Source organism: Lepidochelys kempii, chromosome 1 (assembly GCF_965140265.1).
Source record: "Lepidochelys kempii isolate rLepKem1 chromosome 1, rLepKem1.hap2, whole genome shotgun sequence".
In the NCBI taxonomy this organism is placed as follows: domain Eukaryota; kingdom Metazoa; phylum Chordata; order Testudines; family Cheloniidae; genus Lepidochelys; species Lepidochelys kempii.
In genome coordinates this window covers 39,061,928-39,083,937 of record NC_133256.1, presented here as the reverse complement: position 1 = coordinate 39,083,937, position 22,010 = coordinate 39,061,928, and the positions used below count along the sequence as shown (strand labels likewise).

The window sequence follows — 22,010 nt, the reverse complement described above, 5'->3', positions numbered from 1 at the left end:
TACAGAGGTGCTGACACAGCTGCACGGATGCAGCATTGTAAGTGTAGACATGTCCTTAGGTTTCCCAGCGCATGGCCCTGTGTGTCTCTTGGACTGTAAACTCTTTGGGGCCCGGGGCCTCTCTCCTTTCCCGCCTTCTGCAGCGCCAAGCACGCGGTTGGCAGCAAGCAAATACTAAAGAGCCCTGCAATAATAATATTGTGGCAGTAAGAAAGCCTGCGGGGGCTGTAAGCCTGTTTTTACACTCAGGGAGAGGCAAAGGCATTTTGGCCCAAATCCATTGCTTTAGGGGGCTGAAAGGAGGCGCGGGGGAGGCTGTGAAGCGACTGGGAGGTGCAGAGGGCTCTGTGTCAAGGGTCACTCTGCCATGCAGGGGGCAATTGCCCCCTTCCCATGGGTGGCTCGGCCCCTCTCCGAGCTCTTGGGAGGGGCTGGGAGAGGGACTGGGGGCGGTGCGGCGGGAACGGCTGGAGCCAGGCCCGACGGAGGAGACGGGAGTGGGGGCAGCGCCTCAGCCCGGCTCGCTCCGGGGAGGGGGAGGAGGCGGAGGCGGGGGTTAAAAGCCGCTGCCGGGAGGAACCTTTTGGAGACAGCGGCCGCTGGGACCTGAGGCGCCCGGACCGCCAGGAGCCCTGCCTGCTCCGGGGCGCTGATCTCCCGCCGCCGCAGGCTCCGCGCGTTGCTGAGACAGGTGAGGGTCCCTCGCGGCGGGGAATCCGGAGTAGAGCGGGAGCGTGACGGCATGTGTGTTTGCGCCCACAGGAGAGGAATCCGGATTAATATGTGGGGGGTGTCCTGCTCGCACACGAGGGGGGATGCGGAGGGAATACTGCGTGTGTACTACGCAAGGAATCCAGATTAGAGGGCAGTGTGTCTGTGACCGTGCAGGACTGGAGGAATCCGGATTAGAGGGGTGCTGTGTGTGTTACTGAAGGAGCAGTCCGGATTAGGGGGGCGCTGGGGGTGTGTGGCTGCTCGAGGAGTCTGGATTAAAGAGAAGTTTGGGGGTGAGTGCAGGAGCAGTCGGGATTAGAGAGGCGCTGGGATGTGTGACTGCTCGAGGAGTCTGGATTAAAGAGGTGCTGGGGGTGTGACTGCAGGAGCAGTCTGGATTAGAGGGTTTGAGGCAAACTCTTGCCGTATTTAGATGAAGTTTCCTTTTTCAGTTCTTTTTCTGATTGGGGTCTCGTTTGTGGATATCCCAGCCCTGGAGCAGTGAGGGTGCCTGGTGGCAAGAACGCGGGATTTGCAGGCTCTTTACTAAACTGGGACATCTAATTTAAAAAGACTAACCACAGCAGAATATACCAGGGAAGGCTGAATGGGGGAAAGTTCAGGCTTCGGGGATAAAAGGGAATTTTTCAGTGTTACATTTAACCCAGTGCATTTTGATCTCCTTCACTTTTGTTAATATTTTATCATGAATTGAGTGCAGAGAGGTTAGCAGCCCTGGATTTGAACTGCTCAGCATTACTTGAACGAGTAAAGCGGAAAATGTGCTAAAACAGCTCAAGCAATACTGACATGTCAAACCTTACTTGGCTTGTACATGCAAAGTCTTGTATAGGAGAAACACCTGGTTTCCTTGAGGGTGAAAGGAGTGAGTTCTTAAAGAAATTATCGTGCATCGCTGCTTAATGACAACTTGCTTTCAGTGTCAATATTTTAATTAAACTACCTGTCGTTAAACCATCCTACTGTTTACAATCTTGAATTTTTCTAGGAGTCAATGAGAGTCTGCTATTGATTTAAATAGAAGCCGGACTAGACACATGAAGAACATGTGCTGTGATTTTTATAAGATTTTTATCACTCTGTATATTTTAACTATAAAAATCGGATTTTCTAATAATTTCTGTGAAGGTAGTGACAATGTGAGTATTCAGGGTTCATGTTGTCAGTTCCAACAACTGATTTAAATGCTCCCATAGTGGAAGGAGAGAAGGAAAAAGTGCTTCATGTCCAAAATCTCTACAGGTACAAGTGGATTCATATCCACAATGCAAATTTGCTCTTCTTCAGCACTCCTGTTGGATATCAGAGTGGCAATTTTAAAGAGACAAGGTGGGTGAAGTAATAGCTTTTTCTGAAAGAGACAAGCTTTTGAGTTTACATAGAACTTACACAGAGCTCTTCTCCGAGCAGTTTTAAACTCAGATGTGTGATAGCACATCCAATGCATGCGATGAAGTGAGCTGTAGCTCACGAAAGCTTATGCTCAGATAAATTGGTTAGTCTCTAAGGTGCCACAAGTACTCCTTTTCTTTTTGCCAATATTTGCAGTTCTTTTCCTACTTTCAATCAATTCGTACTAGTCCAGGTTTTTTTTAACGATCCTTTTTTAATTGCTGAGATTTTATGTGATGAGTGAGAGTAGGTTGTTAGCAGAAATATACAGCATCTGATCATGGTCAAGGGAATAGGTCATCACAGAAAGCAATACAGAATGGGACCAACTTGTGTGGTGGGAAAATAGAGGGAGGCTAAGAATTTCAACCACCTTTTCAGGGCTGCCTTTTCTCCTTTATCATTCAGTTTCTCCTTCCCTTATCACAGCAGTAAATCTCTGATATCTCCTTCTACTTTAAAGCCTATCCCCACAAGCATATCTGCCATGTCAAGAGATTGTGTTACTGTTATAACATGCTAGTCCTCTTTGTTGGCATACCACTTGGTCTTGCCTGTGTAGACTACAATAAACCCTGTTGGAATATGTTCAGGGAGTATAGTTTTATAACATGAGCTTTGAGTACAGTAGACTTGCATGTGTAGACAGGCCTTTAGGATAGACATTCACCTCCCATGTGGCAGAGAAGCCCAATAATTGCTGCATGTTATAGGGCAAACACAGTGCATGATCCTTCCTCCCCTGGTGGAGGGTGTGTCACCTTCCAACAGGCTTTTATCCATGGCCAGCTTGGGTCTCCCACACAGCAGAATTGAACATTATTCCTAACGGATAATGAACCAGCCCTGCCAGAGTTTTATCTGCTGTTTCAAAGTACTTTGTCTACTTCATCAACAATTCCCAACAACTGTGTTCAGTGAATGATCCATGTCTCAAGGCGGCATATCAGCATCAGCAGAATTTACGCTTTCATTTTAAAAAAAAAAGTTTCTTTACTGGTTGTGAAGAAAACTTTCCAAATGGGAAGTAGTGTAGCACTTGCTGTGCTTTAGAGAGACTGAAACAGCACTAATGAGAGGTTTGACTTACTCCCAGCGCTTGTCTACACTTAAAATGCTACTGCGGCACAGCTGCACTGCTTCAGTGTACACACCATCTACGCTGACAGGAGGGATTCTCCCATTGGTGTAGGTAAGCCACCTTCCTGAAAGGCGGTAGCTAGGTGGATGGAAGAATTCTTCTATAAACCTAGCACTGTCTACACTGGGGCTTAGGTCAGCTTGACTGCGCCACTCGGGTGTGGATTTTTCACATCCCTGAGTGACATAGTTACGCTGACCAAATTTTCTAGGGTAAACCAGGACTTATTTATCTCATTTTGGTGTTAATTCTGAAAACTAAGGCCACATCTACACTAGTGAACTTACAGTGGCACAGCTGTACCAATGCAGCTGCTCCGCTGAAAGATCGCTCATGTAGCCGCTCTGTGCTGACAGGAGAGAACTCTTCATCGACATTATAACACCACCTAAATGAGCAGCGGTAGCTATGTCAGTGAGTGAAGCTCTCCCGCCGACATAGTGCTCTGCACACCCCTGACCGACATAAGTTTTTTCCGACATAAGTGGTACTGTAGACATGGCCTAATTACATTTCAAATGTCAGCATTAACTGTTTAGCTGATTATTTTTTTAGCATAAACATCCACCTCCTATAATGTCTGTATCCAGTCTGTGGATGGAGGCAGTGGTGATACATGGAGGTGGGTCAGCCATATCCTTCTGGCCCCTTCAGAAGCTTAAAAAATTGCTCTAAGAGGGGGATGTCCTGCAGTGCCAGCCTTCTTTCCCTGACTCTGGGGTGGAGGAGGGTTGAGAGGGAAGCAGCAAACTACTGCTGGACTTTTCCCACAGAGATGGAGAACTCTGAGAAAGAACTGAGGACACAGGTGAGAGGAGGGCTCACTTATTTGTTGGCCTAACCATATCTTAACCAACAACTCCTTTGGAAATGTTAGCACCATCAGAGATCAATATAATTAATGCACTAGTAAAATGTTTGATTCCATCATCTTTTTAAAATATGGGCAGTGCAAATTAAAATGACTTGTGTTTGTCTATTAGTCTGTTTACCTGCAATGCTGGGCTAGTGCCAGGAAACCTCCCAGTTCACGGAAGTTATGGTATTGATTTTCTAATCCTTGATAACTGGTCCTTTGGTATATTCCTCTTGTCATATTAGGTCAAAGGACACAGAAGAGAAGATGGACTGGGGAACATTGCAGAAGATTTTAGGAGGTGTGAACAAACACTCCACCAGTATTGGGAAGATCTGGCTCACTGTCTTGTTCATTTTCCGTGTTATGATTCTCGTGGTGGCTGCAGAGAGAGTCTGGGGAGACGAACAAAGTGATTTTGTCTGCAACACTCTGCAACCGGGATGCAGAAATGTTTGCTACGACCACTTCTTCCCCATCTCTCACATTAGACTGTGGGCCCTCCAGCTCATCTTTGTCTCGACTCCTGCACTTCTGGTGGCCATGCATGTTGCACACAGACGGCATGAGAAGAAAAGGCAGCTCACAAGTGGTGAGAAAGTGGATATTGAAGAACTGAATAAACAAAAGTATCATATTCAGGGCCCCTTGTGGTGGACATACACCTGCAGCATATTCTTCAGAATCATCTTTGAAGTTGTCTTCATGTATGTGTTTTACACCATGTATGATGGATACCAAATGCCTCGCTTACTGAAATGTAGTGCGTGGCCTTGCCCCAACACAGTGGATTGCTTTGTTTCTCGACCCACTGAGAAAACAATGTTTACTATTTTCATGCTTTCTGTGTCTGGGATCTGTATGCTGTTAAACTTGGCTGAAATGTGTTATCTGGTGATAAAATTTTGTATGAAAGCACCTAGGAAACCAGTAACTTTTAAATAGCTCCCCACTTATCAGAATATTTTCTCCCCCAATGTCCTGATAGGTATAAAAAACAGTGCTGTTTTTCAGGCTGAATGAAAATAAAATGTAAACATAAAATGTAATTTATTTTAAAAATCTGATAGCCCTCCCATGAAACTTACTGAGTTTTTAAAGATCATGTATGTGTGCTGAATACTCCCTTAGCTGAATACTCAGAGAGCATGATCCTGCAAGCTGTAGCTTTTCAAATTTGCAACTGGTAGAAGAGTAAACCCTGTGCTGATTCTAGTGTTAAGAAGCCAGTGGAGTGTAATCATTTTAAAAAGGAATACACTTGTGTGCCTCTCGCTGTGGGAGAGGCCAGAGAGGGGAGATCCACATGTTCCTAGCACATAGTGTGTGTTGCACCAATCACTTTCAGTGATGAAGCTGCTAAGAAGGGTTTGTGTCTGAATGGGACAGAGCTTTGGTTTGGGGCATTTTTAGGCATTCTCTAGTTTTAGAGACTCTCCTCGCTGCACTGGGGAAAGAGGAAGGCAGAGAGGCAACTGCATCTATGGTAGGGTCCTTGTTTCTCTCTCCCAGCAATCCCCGCGTTCATGGAGGGAATGTGTGTGTATGTGTGTGTGTGTGTGTATATATATATATATATATAGTATGGATACATACACAGCCTAGTACCGTATTTTTCAGCAGATTCCTTCTAACTGATCTCAAAGGGGGTGGGTTGTTCAGTTCAGCCAGTGGTGAAACAAGCCATGGCAGTATTGCTTCCATGGAGGCAACCACATGGAAGTTAGCATTGTAGGGGGTGGAATTGGAATCCCTTGCTCATTCCCTGGGACAGGCAATCAGGCAAACACCTCCTTCCCATATAATAATTTAGAGAAAACATGAGGCTGGGGTGCCCAAAGGCTTTCTTCTTCCACTCTTGCCCTGCAACACATTTTTCCAGGGAAAGGGGTGGTGCTGAGGGCCTCAGTTTGGTAGGTTCAGTTCTAACATTTGAAAAAGATTTTTTACCAAATAATTGGCCCTCCTTCAATTGCTTATTTTAAAAATTTGTGCTGACGAAAGAACAAGGAAAATTGTTTCTTTATCATTCCATTTTGTATTGCTCAGGACAACTACTGTACTTCAACTCTTATTGCATAATACATAGCAGGACGCACCCTCGTAGTGTTCCGACACAGTTCTCTTCTTTCTATCCTTTCTGGGTAGCACTTAACCGTAAAGCCTTCTCCAAATCCTTAACTAACCCACGGTAGGGTGTATCAGTCGTCAACACTCTCAGTTACAGTGTGAGTCACTTGTCCCTCATTTCACAATGTACACAGGAGGAGTTAGATGATCCCTAAAGATCTAAAATAACGCTGTCTAGGCATGAGAGATGTATGTTATAGGAACCTTCTTTTTCTTTTAACGTTCCCATTGTTAAGATGTAAATTGCATGTAACCAAGTGGAGGAATAACAAGAGTGCATCTGGCCCTGTATCTTTACAGTATTCTCAGTAACCATTAAAATTTACATATTTACATGGGGAATTTCAGCATTACATGTAGCAATACAATTTCAGCACTTCTCCCAAGTGGCTACCCATTAGAAGTAACTGTAGAGAGCCAGTTACTCCTGTTATGGGCTGCAATAACTTGGTATGCCCAGAGAGGGCATATTTTAGGGGCAGCATGTAGAGTATCTAGGTTTCTCCCCTTACATCTGTTGTCGCCTGCAATACATCCCAATTTACTGCTGTTGGAGGAAATGAGGATGCACTGATTTAGGCAGGGTAGCATGTGGAAATATTGCTAACCTGCATCACCTCATTGTGCACTGGAAACGGAACACAAACAAGTTACTACTACTGATGTATTGAGTATCAGCTGGTACGTCGGGCCCCAAACCAGGTATGTTCATTACAGGCTTAGGTTGGGTGGACTTTCAAAATGTACAGTCAGAAATCTGATCCCTAATGGGGGGAGGAAAAGAAATCAAAGCAGCATTATCAGAAACATGAGCAAAACTTGAAAAGTAAATAAGAATTAAATGGGAAACTCTGTCTGTATGAGAACATCCTTCATCCAACTGTGGTGAACAAAAGCTTTGCCATGCAGCATGCTTTTGCTTGGTTCCTGCACAGTTACATGTCCAACTACAAAAAGAACAAACTGTTTCCGCACTTCCAAAGCTCTAGTATTATGTTTGTTTTGTAACAATTATCATTTTTACTTAATTCAGAACCCATAACTAAAGCACTTGTAATGGCTGAGGTTCTGTGTTACTTAAAATGCTATGGTGTACAACTGTCTAGTGAAAAAGTAAATTTACTGTCGAAGGAAATGTAAGCTCTAACACCACTTTCAATAGCCAAGAGATCCTGTAAATAGAGACATTTTTAACTTACATGACAGGTTAGTTAGTTTTATAAATAGTTACATGGCGTGCTAGAGTGCCAGCTTTATGAGCTGGTAATGGAATGATGTGTATGCGTGTCTAGGTTTCTCCCCTTACATCTGTTGTCGCCTGCATCAGAAATCGGTTGTCCCGTCTACCGAAGGCTTTACAGCAGCAGAGCAACAGCTGGAAAGACTGGTGATAAAAGGTTTACCTCCTTCCTGGAAAGGTGGTTTTACTACAGTCTGGCATTGGGTGCGGGGGCCGTGTTAGGACGTGCTAGCTTGACAAACTACAGATTTAAAGGAATTTGCAAGTGGATGAAATGAAGATGGTCCACAACTGATGAGAATCTCAGGTTAATTATTTTCATCTAACAATTTAGCTACTAGGTCTCCTGAAGCAGTTAGAGGGATTGGAAAAGCAACTGGGACTGCCCATGCATGGTTCTGATCCTGAATTGTAGTGTTAGTGATACTAACCCTAGCTGGGTTTTATCTGTAAGATTTTCTTTGTTTATATTTTTATTTAGCTAAGGAATTGATGTGTAGAAACGTGTTGTTTGGACATTTCCATGGGAAATAAGCCTTGTGAACCCATTTTTGTGTGGCCCCATTGCATGCCTGACTTGTTACAGAGAGATACTGTTCAAATAAAAAATATAATTCTCTACTGGAGTTGTCTTGTGTTTTTTCCTCAAGTGCATTAGAAATGTTTGTTTCTTGTACATGTTGCCTAAAATCTTTTCAGATGAGTTCAAAGGCTATTTGCAGCAAGCTTGGCAAAATGGTGGGGAGGGATAGCTCAGTGGTTTGAGCATTGGCCTGCTAAACCCAGGGTTGTGAGTTCAATCCTTGAGGGGGCCATTTGGGATCTGGGGCAAAAATTGGGGATTGGTCCTGCTTTGAGCAGGGGGCTGGACTAGATGACCTCCTGAAGTCTCTTCCAACCCTAATCTTCTATGATTCGATAGGGTCAGAATTTCATGCAAAATCTTCTAACTAAAACTACAAACAAGGCTATAAACTATCCTAAAAGAAACATTCAATAACACTCCAAGTAAGGAGGGGAAAATACTAACTTCTTCTAGTTCACAAGTCAACTTTTTTTGATTTGGTTTTGTTAGTGAAAGACTACATCGTCATGAGATTCACACTGAATTATATGGAATGAGCAGAAACTGGCATGCTTCAGCTACAGCCATAAACCCGTTATTACAGGGTTTCTTGGACAAAGCAACTTGTAGAGCTATATAGTGTAATGATATTTGATCTTTGCCACAATATTTTGCAGTATGTCCTCTTCTAAATGCTAAAATCTTGAAGTCCATGCAGAGCGTTTACTCACTCCTTAATCTATTAAAGCCAAGGAGAGTTTTGCCCAAGTAATGCATGAGTAAGGACTTGACTTAACTAACCAAATCCCACAACAATCAGACTCTGGTATTTTGGACTATGGGTAGCAAGCAGGGGTAGAGCACTGCCTGCTGCCAGGAGTAACCAGCAGCCTGTGAAAGAGCTTCCTCCCTGTGAAAGAGCGGGTGGTGATATTGCTGTCCCCTCCAGCTGATTGCTCCCCATCCTAGGAGGTCTCCATATGCATATTTTCAATGAGTTCTTTGTGTGTACAGCTGCTCCTCAGCCTAGCTACCTTCTCCTGTAGCTCTCCCACCTGCTTCCTGAGAGATTCTACAGTAGGCACCTCTTACACGGGATGGTCTCCCCAGCCTGGCTTTCTAAGGGTATCTCTACAGTACGAAATTAGGTCAATTTTATAGAAGTTGATTTTTAGAAATCGATTTTATACAGTCGATTGTGTATGTCCCCACTAAGTGCATTAAGTCGGCGGAGTGCGTCCTCAATACCATGGCTAGCATCGACTCACGGAGTGGTGCACTGTGGGAAGCTCTCCCACAGTTCCCGCAGTCTCCACTGCCTATTGGAATTCTGGGTTAAGCTTCTGCCTTATGGGGCAAAAACATTGTTGTAGGTGGTTTGGGATACATGTCGTCAGTCTCCCGTCCCTCCCTCTGTGAAAGCAACTGCAGACAATCATTTCGTGCCTTTTTTCCTGGGTTACCCATGCAGACGCCATAGCACAGCAAGCATGGAGCCCGCTCAGCTCACCATTGCTGTTGTGAGCATTGTAAACACCTCACACATTATCCTGGAGCATGTGCAGAACCTGGCTAAGAAATGGCAGCATGAGGACGATTGTGAAGAGGACATGGACGCAGTACTTCCTGAAAGCATGGGATGTGGCATTTGGGACATCATGGTGGCAGTGGGGTTGGTTGTTACAGTGGAATGCCGATTCTGGGCCTGGCAAACAAGCACAGACTGGTGGGACTGCATAGTCTTGCAGGTATGGGATGAGTCACAGTGGCTGCAAAACTTTCGTATGCGTAAGGCCACTTTCCTGGAACTCTGTGAGTTGCTTTCCCCCACCCTGAAGCGCAGGAATACCAAGATGAGAGCTGCCCTGACAGTTGAGAAGTGAGTGGCGATTGCCCTGTGGAAGCTTGCAATGCCTGACTGCTACCAGTCAGTCAGGACTCAATTTGGAGTGGGCAAATCTACTGTGGGGGCTGCTGTGATCCAAGTAGCCAATGCAATCACTGACGTTCTGCTATCAAGGGCAGTGACTCTGGGAAATGTGCAGGTCATAGTGGATGGCTTTGCTGCAATGGGTTTCCCAAACTGTGGTGGGGTGATAGACGGAACGCATATCCCTATCTTGGCACCGGACCACCTTGCCAACCAGTACATAAATCGCAAGGGGTACTTCTCAGTGGTGCTGCAAGCACTGGTGGATCACAAGGGACGTTTCACTGACATCAACATGGGATGGCCGGGAAAGGTGCATGATGCTCGCATCTTTAGGAACTCCAGGCTGTTCGAGCAGCCGCAAGAAGGGACTTACTTCTCAGACCAGAAAATTACCATTGGGAATGTTGAAATGCCAATAGTTATCCTTGGAGACCCAGCCTACCCCTTGCTCCCATGGCTCATGAAGCCGTACACAGGCAGCCTGGACAGTAGTAAGGAGCAGTTCAACTGAGCAAGTGACTGAGCAATAGACTGAGCAAGTGCAGAATGGTGGTAGTATGTGCCTTTGGACGTTTAAAAGCTCACTGGCTTTTAGATAATCATAGCAGGGACAAAGGAGAGACTAGAGGGAATATAGAGGGGAAATCTAATGAACATCTTAGATGTCTGTATACTAATACAAGAAGTATGGGGAATAAACAGAATAACTAGAAATACAACTAATTAATCACAATTAATTGCATTGCAGAGATTTTGTGGAATAATTTGCGACTGGAATATTGGTATAGAAGGATACAGCTTGTTCAGGAGGGACAGGCAGGGAAAAAAGGGAGCACGTTTTGCCTTATATATCAAAGATGTACACACTTGCACGAAGTCAAGATAGACGTGGGAGGGAGACCTGTTGAAAGTTTCTGGATAAGAATAAAGGTGTGAAAAAACCCAACAGCGATATCATGGTCGGGGTCCACTGTAGATCACCTAACCAGAAAGAAGAGGTGGATGAAGCTTTTTTTAAACAACTAACAAAATCATTCAAAGCACAGAAGTTGGTGGTGATGGGGGATTTCAACTACCTAGACATCCACTGGGAAAATAACACAGCAGGGAACAGATTATCTAGCAAGTTCTTGGAATGCACCAGAGGCAACTTTTTATGTCAGAAGGTAGAGAAAACAACTAGGGGAGAGGCTGTCCTAGATTTGAATCTGACAAATAGGGAGGAACTGGTTGAGAATTTGAAGGTGGAAGGCAGCTTGGTGAAAGTGATCATGAAATGATAGAGTTCATGGACAGCAGGAGGGAAAACAGAAGAATCAGGACAATGGACTTTGAGAAGGCAGACTTCAGCAAACTCAGAGAATTGGTAGGTAAGATCCCATGGGAAGCAAATTTAAGTGAAAAAAGTGGTCAGGAGAGTTGGCAGTTTTTTAAAGAAACATTATTAAGTGCACAAGAACAAACTATCCCAATGCACAGTGTCAAAGTCAGATTCAAGACTCACAAAATTTGTCAGACCACTCTGTTTGTTAGCAAAGCACTTTGCCAATGCACCCAGATATGTGAGCCTCCTGCAAAGGCTCAAGCTAACTTATTTAAACAGGTAAAGGAAAGCCAATTTAACATAAGAGACAAAAGGAGGCAGAAACTGACAAATATACATACATATCTTATTTGCATACTAACGTTTACCAATCTCCTAGCTCAGTAGGAGCTCTAAGTTAATTAGATTGATGATCCATTGTCTCACACTCCTTAATGTTTCTCTTCCTGACAACGATATTTCAACAAACCCTTCAAGCAGCATTTCTTTAATGAATTATAATTTCAATATAATTCATTCTACTTTCATAATAGGAAAGATAGGAAGTATGGCAAGAGACCACCCTGGTTTAACCAGGAGATCTTCAATGACTCAAAAAAGAGAGTCATACAAAAAATGGAAAGTAGGTCAAATTACTAAGGATTAATATAAAATTTTTAAAAAACCACCACAAGCTTGTAAGGAGAAATTAGAAAGGCCAAGGCACAAAATAAGATTAAACTAGCTAGGGGCACAGGGGATAACAAGAAAACATTTTACAAATAAACTAGAAGTAAGAGGAAGACCAAGACCAGAGTAGGCCCATTACTCAATGAGGAGGAAAGACAATAACAGAATGGCTGAAGTGTTAAATGTCTTCTTTGTTTCAGTTTTCACCAGCAAGGTAGCAATGATCAGATGACAAACATAGTGATTATCAGTGCAAATGGGGTAGGATCTGAGGCGAAAATACGGAAAAAACAAGTTAGGAATTACTTACGTATTACGTCTATATGTACAGCACTGCAGCGGCACGGCTGTACCTATACACCTGTGCTCCTGCAGCGCATGTGGTGAAGCTGGTCTATGCCAATGGGAGAAGCTCTCCTGCTGACATAGCGCTGTGCACACAAGCGCTTATGCCGGTGTATCTTACGTCTCTCAGGGGGTGGAATATTCACACTCTGGGCGACATAAGTTTAGCTGACACAGGTTGTAGTGTAGATGTAGCCTTAGGGCTTGGCTTCACGTGCCACATGACAGCGGCACAGCTGTGCCGCTATATCGCTTTATGGAGATACTCCTATGCCAACAAGAGATTTTCTCCCGTCAGCATAGTTAATTCACCTCCCCAAGAGTCAGAAGCTATGTCAATGGGAGAAGCTCTCCCATCAACATAGCACCGTCTACACAAGAGGTTAGGTTGCAGCTCTGGGTTTAGACAAGTTAGATGTCTTCAAGTTGTCAAGGCCTGATGACCTACATCCTGGAATACCTAAGGAACTGGCTGAAGAGAGCTCTGAGCCCTTAGCAATTATCTTTGAAAACTCATGGAGGATGGGAGAGATCCAGAAGACTAGAAAAGGGCTAATATAGTACCTAGCTATAAAAAGGAAAATAAGGACAACCCAGAAACTATAGACCAGTCAACTTAATTTTGGTACAGAGAGAGATAATGGAGCAAATAATAAAACAATCAATTTGTAAGCACGTAGATGATAAGGTGATAAGTAACAGTCTTCATGGATTTATCAAGAACAAATCATGTCACACCAGTCTAATATCCTTCTTTGACCGAGTAACAAGCCTTTAGTGAGGCTTTTTATACTGTCTCACATAACTTTCTCATAAGTAAACTAGGGAAATATAGTCTAGACTGGTGGTTCTCAACCTATTTATCATTGTGGGTCGCATACGCGGCCCACAATGTGCTACCTGGGCTGGCAGGTTGAGAACCACAGTATGCCTGCCCAGCTGCCCCCATGCCCATTGCCGCCCACCCAGAGACCCCTCCACAGAGTGGGGCCAGGAGTGGAGCCTTGGGTTGGTTGACCCTGGAATCTGCTGTGCGGGGCCGGGTGGCAGCCCTGACCCTGGCCCTGGCCCTGTGGTAGGGCAGGCAGGCGGCAGCCTGGAGCCTGATCCTGCAGGGTCGGCCAGCAGCCCTGATGTTGACCCCGGACCCTGACCCCATGGGGCAGACCCCAGATCCCGAACCCCGTTGGGCTGGGTGGCAAGCCCAGGCTGGCAGCCCCAGATCCTGGTTTCTGCGGGGTTGGGTGGCAACCCCAAACCCTGGACTCTGTGGGGCCAGGCAGCAGCCCTGGACTCTGCAGGGCCAGGCGGCAGTCCTGGACCCTGAGGGGCCGGCAGGCGGCCCCGGATCCTGGATTCTGCAGGGTTGGGTGGCAACCCCAAACCCTGGACTCTGTGGGGCCAGGCAGCCCCCTGACCCTGGACCCCATGGGTTCGGCCAGCAGCCCCGGACTCTGTGGGGCCAGGCGGCAGCCCCGGACCCTGGACCCCTTGGGTCCGGCCAGGAGACCTGGATTGTGCAGCGCCAGGCTGCAGCCTCGGACCCCAGACCCCAGAGACTGCAGGGCTAGGTGGCAACCCCAGACCACAGACCCCTGCCATTCAGGGTCAGCTGGCAGCCCCGGCCCTGCCTCACTGGGCAGCCCAGACCCCACCTCGCTGGGTGGCCAGGCAGCCAGGAACCTGTACCCTGCTGCGGGCCTATGCCCCCTCAGGTTGCGGGTTGAGAACCACTGGTCTAGACAAACCTACTATAAGATACATGCACAACTGGTTGGAAAGTCATACTCGGAGAATAGTTTTCAGTGATTCACCGTCAAGCTGGAAGGCTATATCGAGTGGGGTCCATTTTTATTCAATACCTTCATTAATGATTTGCATAATGGCATAGAGAGTACACTTACAAAGTTTGCAGATAATATGAAGCAGGGAGGGTTGCAAGTTCTTTGGAGGACAGAATTAGAATTCAAAATGATCTTGACAAACTGGAGAAATGGTCTAAAATAAATAGGATAAAATTCAATAAGGACAAACACAGAGTACCAACCACACTTTGGGAAAGAATAATCAATTGCACAAATACATAATGGGAAATGATAGTCTAGAAAGAAGTACTGCAGAAAAGAATTTGTGGGGTACAGAGGATTGCAAACAAAAAAAGAATCAAAGAATGAGTCAAATATGTTACACAAAAAGCAAGCATCATTCTGGTATGTGTTAGCAGGAGTGTTGTAAGCAAGACATGAAAAATAATTTTTCCACTCTACTCAGCACTGATAAGGCCTCAACTGGAGTACTGTGTCCAGTTCTGGGCACCACACTTTGGGAAGGATGTGGACAAAAGTGGAGAAAATCCAAAGGAGAGCAGAAAAATGATTAAAGGTAGAAAACATGCTCTATGAGGAAAGATTGAAAACATTGCATTTGTTTATCTGGAGAAGAGAAGACTGAGTGGGGACATGAAAGTCTTCAAGCATCTGAAAGCATTGGCGGCAGGTGGAGCCTCCCCTTTGGGGAGGCTAGCCACAGCTCCACCCCTTCTGCTCCTCCCCCCACGTGGCCAGAGCCCCGAGACCTCCTTCCCCCCCCATCCTACATCAGTGTACTGCGAGAAACTGCTATCTGTAGGAATTTGCTATGTCAGACAGCAGTGTTTTTTTACAATCCCTTACATATGAGTAACTGCTACAGGTAGCAAATTCCTACAGGTAGCAGTTTCTCGCACTACACCAGTGCCCCCAGATGCCCCACACACACACACACAAAGGGGAACCCTGAGAACCCCCCCACACCCCCGCCCAGAGGAGCCCCGGGCCAGCTGAAGCCCTGAGCCTCTGCCCCACCCCACTCCACCCAACCTGCATGGAGGAGTCCAGGGCCAGCTGCAGCCGTGCCGCACCTCCCCTCCCCAGACCCCAAGCCTCCCGGAGAAAAGTATCTTTCAGACTCTTCTCCAGAAGAAGCTTTTAAATAGTTCTGTCTCAGCACAGGGGACTGCACTTGGTGACCTACTGAGGTCTCTTCCAGTCTTACATTTCTATGATTCTTTGATTTCCTGGTCTTCCAAGATTTTAGTATAGGCATACTTGACATTCTGGCATGAGGCAATGCTGGTCAACCTTTACACTGCATTAACAAATTTTTGAGTAGTAAATATTAGAGCTGTCAATTAATCGCAGTTAACTCACTCAATTAACTCAAAAAATTAACGGCAATTAAAAAAATTAATTGCAATTAATCACAGTTTTAATCGCACTGTTAAACAATAGAATACCAACTGAAATGTATTAAATATTTTTGGATGTTTTTCTACATTTTCAAATAGTTGATTTCAATTTACAACATAGAATACAAAGTGTTTAATGCTCACTTTATATTATTTTTATTACAAATATTTACACTGTAAAAATTATAAGCAAAAGAAATAATATTTTTCAATTCTCCTCATACAAGTACTATAGTGCAATCTCTGTATCATGAAAGTGCAATTTATAAATGTAGGTTTTTTTGTTATATAAATAACTGCACTCAAAAACAAAATGTAAAACTTCAGAGCCTACAAGTCCACTCAGTCCTACTTCTTGTTCAGTAAATCAATAAGACAAACAAGTTTGTTTACATTTACAGGAGATAATGCTGCCCACTTCTTATTTACAATGTCACCTGAAAATGAGAACAGGTGTTCAGATGGCATCAGGGCATTGCTAGGTATTTACATGCCAGGTATGCTAAACGTTTGTATGCCCCTTCATGCTTTGGCCACCATTCCAGAGGACATGCTTCCATGCCAATGATGCTCATTAAAAAAATAATGCATTAACTGAATTTGTGATTGACTGTTTTACCTGCATTCTGCCATATGTTTCGTGTATTGGCAATCTCGGATGATGGCCCAGCACATGTTGTTCATTTTAAGACACTTTTACTGCAGATTTGATAAAATGCAAAGAAGGTACCAATGTGAGATTTCTAAAAGTAGCTACATCACTCAACCCTAGGTTTAAGTATCTGAAGTGCCTTCCAAAATCTGAGAGGGACAAGGTATAGAGCATGTTTGCAGAAGTCTTAAAAGAGCAACAGTCCGATGTGGAAACTACAGAATCTGAACCACCAAAAAAGAAAATCAACCTTGGTGGCATCTGACTCAGAAGATGAAAATGAACATGCATTGGTCCACACTGCTTTGGATTGTTATCAAACAGAACCCGTCATCAGCATGGGAGCATGTCCTCTGGAATGGTGGGTGAAGCATGAAGGGACATATGAATCTTCAGTGCATCTGGCACGTAAATATCTTGCAACGCCGGCTACAAAAGTGCCATGCAAACGCCTGTTCTCATTTTCAGGTGACATTGTAAACAAGAAGTGGCTGCATTATCTCCTGCAAATGTAAACAAACTTGTTTGTCTGAGCGATTGACTGAACAAGAAGTAGGACTGAGTGAATTTGTAGGCTCTAAAGTTTTACATTGCTTTAATTTTTGAGTGCAGTTATTTTTTGTACATAACTCTACATTTGTAAGTTCAATTTTCATGATAAAGAGATTGCACTACGGTACTTGTACTAGGTGAATTGAAAAATACTATTTCTTTTGTTTCTTTTTCACAGTGCAAATATTTGTAATAAAAATAAATATAAAGTGAGCACTGTACACTTTGTATTCTGTGTTCTAATTGAAATCAATATATTTGAAAATGTAGAAAACATTCAAAAATATTTAAATAAATGGTATTCTATTATTGTTTAACAGAGCAATTAATCACAATGAATTATTTTAATCACTTGACAGCCCTAGTAAATATATAATCAAAGAGTTGTTAACACAAGGAAGAATTACAAAACACTTTTGGGGAAACAAGGAATATTTTTCTGAAGGGTACAATTAATTATGTAGTGTAAGAACAGGTATTATATCATGTTGCCTGATCTATTGATTGCATATTGATTATAGTACTAATTTACTTTCCCCAATTAGCCCCCTGAAATTTGGTAGGTTCTTGTCCCAAGTTCAGGCCCAGTGTTATTAAAATTACTGTTCAGTTGGGAGCCCTGATGAGCATGGTTACAACACTCTCACTTAGAAAATCACACTGTATTTATAATAGTTTTATTAATACAGTTGGCAAATTCACAAACACTCCAACCCAGCAAGGCAGGTAGAAATAACATAAAATGAGTTGTACATCCATATATTTACACCATCCCTTGCAAAACAACCTGAAGTGTCAGTTATCATCTTCCTCCTCACCGTCATCCTGGCTTCTCCCAAGGGCTAATCTCTCCCTCTCAATGCACACAGGCTGGGATACAATTTTTATAATGTATTATGGTGATGCAACTGTGCCTAATGCATATTTAGTAGGGGTTTCAGCCCGTCTCCTTATTTGTAGTTCCTCACCCTGTTAATGTGGGGATGCCCTTCTCCTATAGGTTATTAATCCTTTTACCTCAAGCTTATTAGCATATATGTCAATTAGTTACCATGGCATTCATGTGGTCAGACATCTGCTGATGTCCGTAACTAAAAATATACCAAGCTGGTATAAACTAGTATCTTGTGATTAACTAGCAGCAGTTTGGTCATTACAGCATTCCGTCTTGTGATATCTTATGATCTAGGGTTACTCTTGGTTCGCTACTTATGTGAAGGCTTTTTGGGTCTTATGCCTTATTAGTTTAGCTAAACTGTTGTCTTACAGGCATTGAGGCTTGTAGGCTCATTGCATTACTTCCTTAACTTATATCTGTGCCTCACCTAGCAAATACTTATACCTGTAGGCTACAATCACCAGTATTAGAGTGACCATGCTAATATGATGAGCTAGTGTTAGCATGGGCGTGACTATATTAATGGATGCATTAAGACTCTGAGCATGCCCTGTGTAAACTAAATGTTTCCAGAAGCCTGAGCAGACTCAGTCTGAGCTGACTGCTTGTGCAGTTATTAAAAGTGCTCTGCCTACTCTCATGCCAAACCTAACTCCTGAGTCAGATACAATTTTTACAAGTAATCCTTTTGCTTCTGGTAGCATCGCCACAACTGTAAAATGAGCATCTAGTAACAGGCACATCCAGTCCATAATCTGGTTTATGGTTGGAGAGCGCATGCCAGGAAAATTCATACTAACTTTTTCACTGCACTTTATATACAGGTACTGTATAATGTGTAATCCTTCTACCAGATGTAGGGTGACCCTATGTCCTGTTTTGGCTGGAACAGTCCCTTTTTTAAGCCCTGAGAGGCGACTCGTGGGAGGTGCACAAAGGGCCAAGTGTCCCTCCTCCAGCAGGATCAAGTGCCCCTCCAACAGCAGGCCCCGCTGCGGAGATGAAGGGGCAGGGCCAGAGCTGGAAGTGAAGAGGCAGGGCCAAAGCCTCTTCCAGCCACACTGCCTGGGATGCTGCCCGGTGCAGCACAGCAGCTGACTGGGAAAGCACCTGACTGCAGGAGCAGCAGGCTGCTCCCTGCCCAGGCCCAGCTTCTGGGGACAGTGGCTGAGTGAGCTGGAGCCCCTCCCCACCCGTCCAGCATGCTCAGAGTCGGTTTCTGTCCCCGGAAGTCGAGCCTGGGAGGGAGCGGGCTTCCATTCCTGCCGCTCCCTGCCCAGGCCCAGCTTCTGGGGACAGGAGTCAACTCTGAGCATAACGGAGTGGGTTGTCAGCACTATGTACCCAAAATGACGTGAAGAGCCCTTGTCATGTATAGTCAGGGTGAACCCACACCTATGACATACCCCTGCACATACCCCATGGCCTTTCATAACTACAGCAATGATAATAATCTATCATCACAGTTACTCATCAAAACACATGAATTCCAACCAAAACAATGACAATCAGTAGGCAGAATGATGAGGAAACACCATATCATTCATGTCAATGAAGTTGGCCAGTGCTGGCTTCTCCCCTTCTTCCCAATAGAGAGAGCAGAAAGCTCTATCCCTATAGGTCTTCTAGCCCTGAAGCTTACACATGCATGAGCTACTCATCGATATAAGCCTTTTAATCTTTTTGGAGAGGCTCTGGAACAACTCACTGGTCAATATTCAGTTTCAATAAATTGTATAATAATAAATAATTGTATATAATAAATAATAAATTGTATTCAGTTTATTGTACACAAGTATTGCCATAGTGCAGCCTACTCTGTATCTCGCAGAGGTTTCACATCAGTAATATGTCATCGAGCAGTATCTTTCTCTTCTACTGCAGTGGCAAGCTGTCACATTTTGTGCCGCTGTTCCTTTTCTATTGTATCATCTCCAGACGTAGGCACAGGTTGTCTGTCTCACTTTACCAGGCAATCTCTTACCGTGCCTGTCTGAGAAAATAGTGTTGCCCCATAGTTCAGAGCGGTTAGCCAGTCTTTAGGTCCTTGAAGGATTCTTTCCATTATGATGAGAAATTGATGATGCAAGCCAGCTATATTCTTGGTGTAATTTTGTTTATTTACAAAATACTGGTGATTACTGGTTCTGTGGATGAAGGGAAAGCAGTGGATGTATTGTTTCTTGACTTTAGCAAAGCTTTTGACACAGTCTCCCACAGTATTCTTGTCAGCAAGTTAAGGAAGTATGGGCTGGATGAATGCACTATAAGGTGAGTAGAAAGCTGGCTAGATTGTCGGGCTCAACGGGTAGTGATCAACGGCTCCATGTCTAGTTGGCAGCCGGTATCAAGTGGAGTGCCCCAAGGGTCAGTCCTGGGGCCGGTTTTGTTCAATATCTTCATAAATGATCTGGAGGATGGTGTGGATTGCACTCTCAGCAAATTTGCGGATGATACTAAACTGGGAGGAGTGGTAGATACGCTGGAGGGGAGGGATAGGATACAGAAGGACCTAGACAAATTGGAGGATTGGGCCAAAAGAAATCTGATGAGGTTCAATAAGGATAAGTGCAGGGTCCTGCACTTAGGATGGAAGAATCCAATGCACCGCTACAGACTAGGGACCGAATGGCTAGGCAGCAGTTCTGCGGAAAAGGACCTAGGGGTGACAGTGGACGAGAAGCTGGATATGAGTCAGCAGTGTGCCCTTGTTGCCAAGAAGGCCAATGGCATTTTGGGATGTATAAGTAGGGGTATAGCGAGCAGATCGAGGGACGTGATCGTTCCCCTCTATTCGACATTGGTGAGGCCTCATCTGGAGGACTGTGTCCAGTTTTGGGCCCCACACTTCAAGAAGGATGTGGATAAATTGGAGAGAGTCCAGCGAAGGGCAACAAAAATGATTAGGGGTCTAGAACACATGACTTACGAGGAGAGGCTGAGGGAGCTGGGATTGTTTAGCCTGCAGAAGAGAAGAATGAGGGGGGATTTGATAGCTGCTTTCAACTACCTGAAAGGGGGTTCCAAAGAGGATGGCTCTAGACTGTTCTCAATGGTAGCAGATGACAGAACGAGGAGTAATGGTCTCAAGTTGCAGTGGGGGAGGTTTAGATTGGATATTAGGAAAAACTTTTTCACTAAGAGGGTGGTGAAACACTGGAATGCGTTACCTAGGGAGGTGGTAGAATCTCCTTCCTTAGAGGTTTTTAAGGTCAGGCTTGACAAAGCCCTGGCTGGGATGATTTAACTGGGAATTGGTCCTGCTTCGAGCAGGGGGTTGAACTAGATGACCTTCAGGGGTCCCTTCCAACCCTGATATTCTATGATTCTATGATTCTATGTTTTCCTGAGCACAGCAGAAACAAACAACAGCAGGAAGTTTCCTTGCTCAGAAAGCCCCAAGTCTGCTACTCCAGTGACCTTTGTGCTATGTTCTGTCTCTGCTCAAGAAAACATCCACAACTGCTTCTCTATGCTTTCTACCTCTAACACACAGATTGTGCAAAACCCAATATCCTAGCCCCTACACTTGAAATCAGACAAACCACTCAAGCCCCCCAGCTTAGCTCTGACCTGCCATGTACCTTAGGCAGTCCCTCCATTGTTTGTAGCTGTCTCTACTATGTAAAGAGGCTTAATTTCTCATTCCATTAAATTTGAAAGAATGTTTGGCACACCCATTAATTTTAACTCCATCTTGATTGTCTTTGGATCAAAGACTTTCCTGAGGGCAACCATTTATTACCTTTCACAATAACAGTATTTTTCTTGTACCTCTTCATACTTTTGTCAGTGGGGTAGAGAAAAAACTTTCAGTTTCAATCTCTCCCGTGACAGAATCGTTAAGAGCCATTCTTCTCAGGGATCCCAGGGTGTTTTGCATCTCCCATTTCTAGTTCTTTCTCATCACATGTAGCCACAGCTCTTCCCTTGCTACTTCTAACAGACAGTACTTTCTCCTTAGGAAGATCCCACAAAGTCAAAAAAAAGGCCTCCTTGCTGCATATCCTAAAATAATCCAATTTAATCACAAAGAGACTTTCCTCGTTTAACCTCCCCTCCTGTTCACCATCCGAGTGTGAGATTGTTCAGGCTAGGGTAAGTCTGCCTTGTGGCTTTTACAGAGCTCTGCGGACTGGGCCTGAGGTTCCTCAATGTGCTTTGCGTTGTGTGCCAGTGAGTGTTCACCTCAGACAAGAACCACTCAGACAAACCATCAGGAACAAATTTTTATTCTGTAAGGAAATCCAGAACAGGATTACAGTCCAGCTGCCTCCTCTCTGCTTGCCTCATGCTCCCAGCTTCAGTCAACTTCCTGCTGCGAGGGCAGAGACACTTTGCATAACACAACA

At 44.4% G+C, this 22,010-nt stretch overlaps 1 protein-coding gene across 1 annotated transcript; it reads left to right on the top strand.

Annotated features, from left to right (window-relative positions):
* Nucleotides 1–552: 552 nt before the first annotated feature.
* LOC140909683 (gap junction beta-2 protein-like) lies at nucleotides 553–8,115 on the top strand. The gene is made up of 2 exons (XM_073339565.1): nucleotides 553–691; nucleotides 4,370–8,115. The coding sequence occupies exon 2, from the start codon at nucleotides 4,392–4,394 to the stop codon at nucleotides 5,067–5,069; it is 678 nt and encodes a 225-aa protein (XP_073195666.1). The 5' UTR covers nucleotides 553–691; nucleotides 4,370–4,391; the 3' UTR covers nucleotides 5,070–8,115.
* Nucleotides 8,116–22,010: the final 13,895 nt, after the last annotated feature.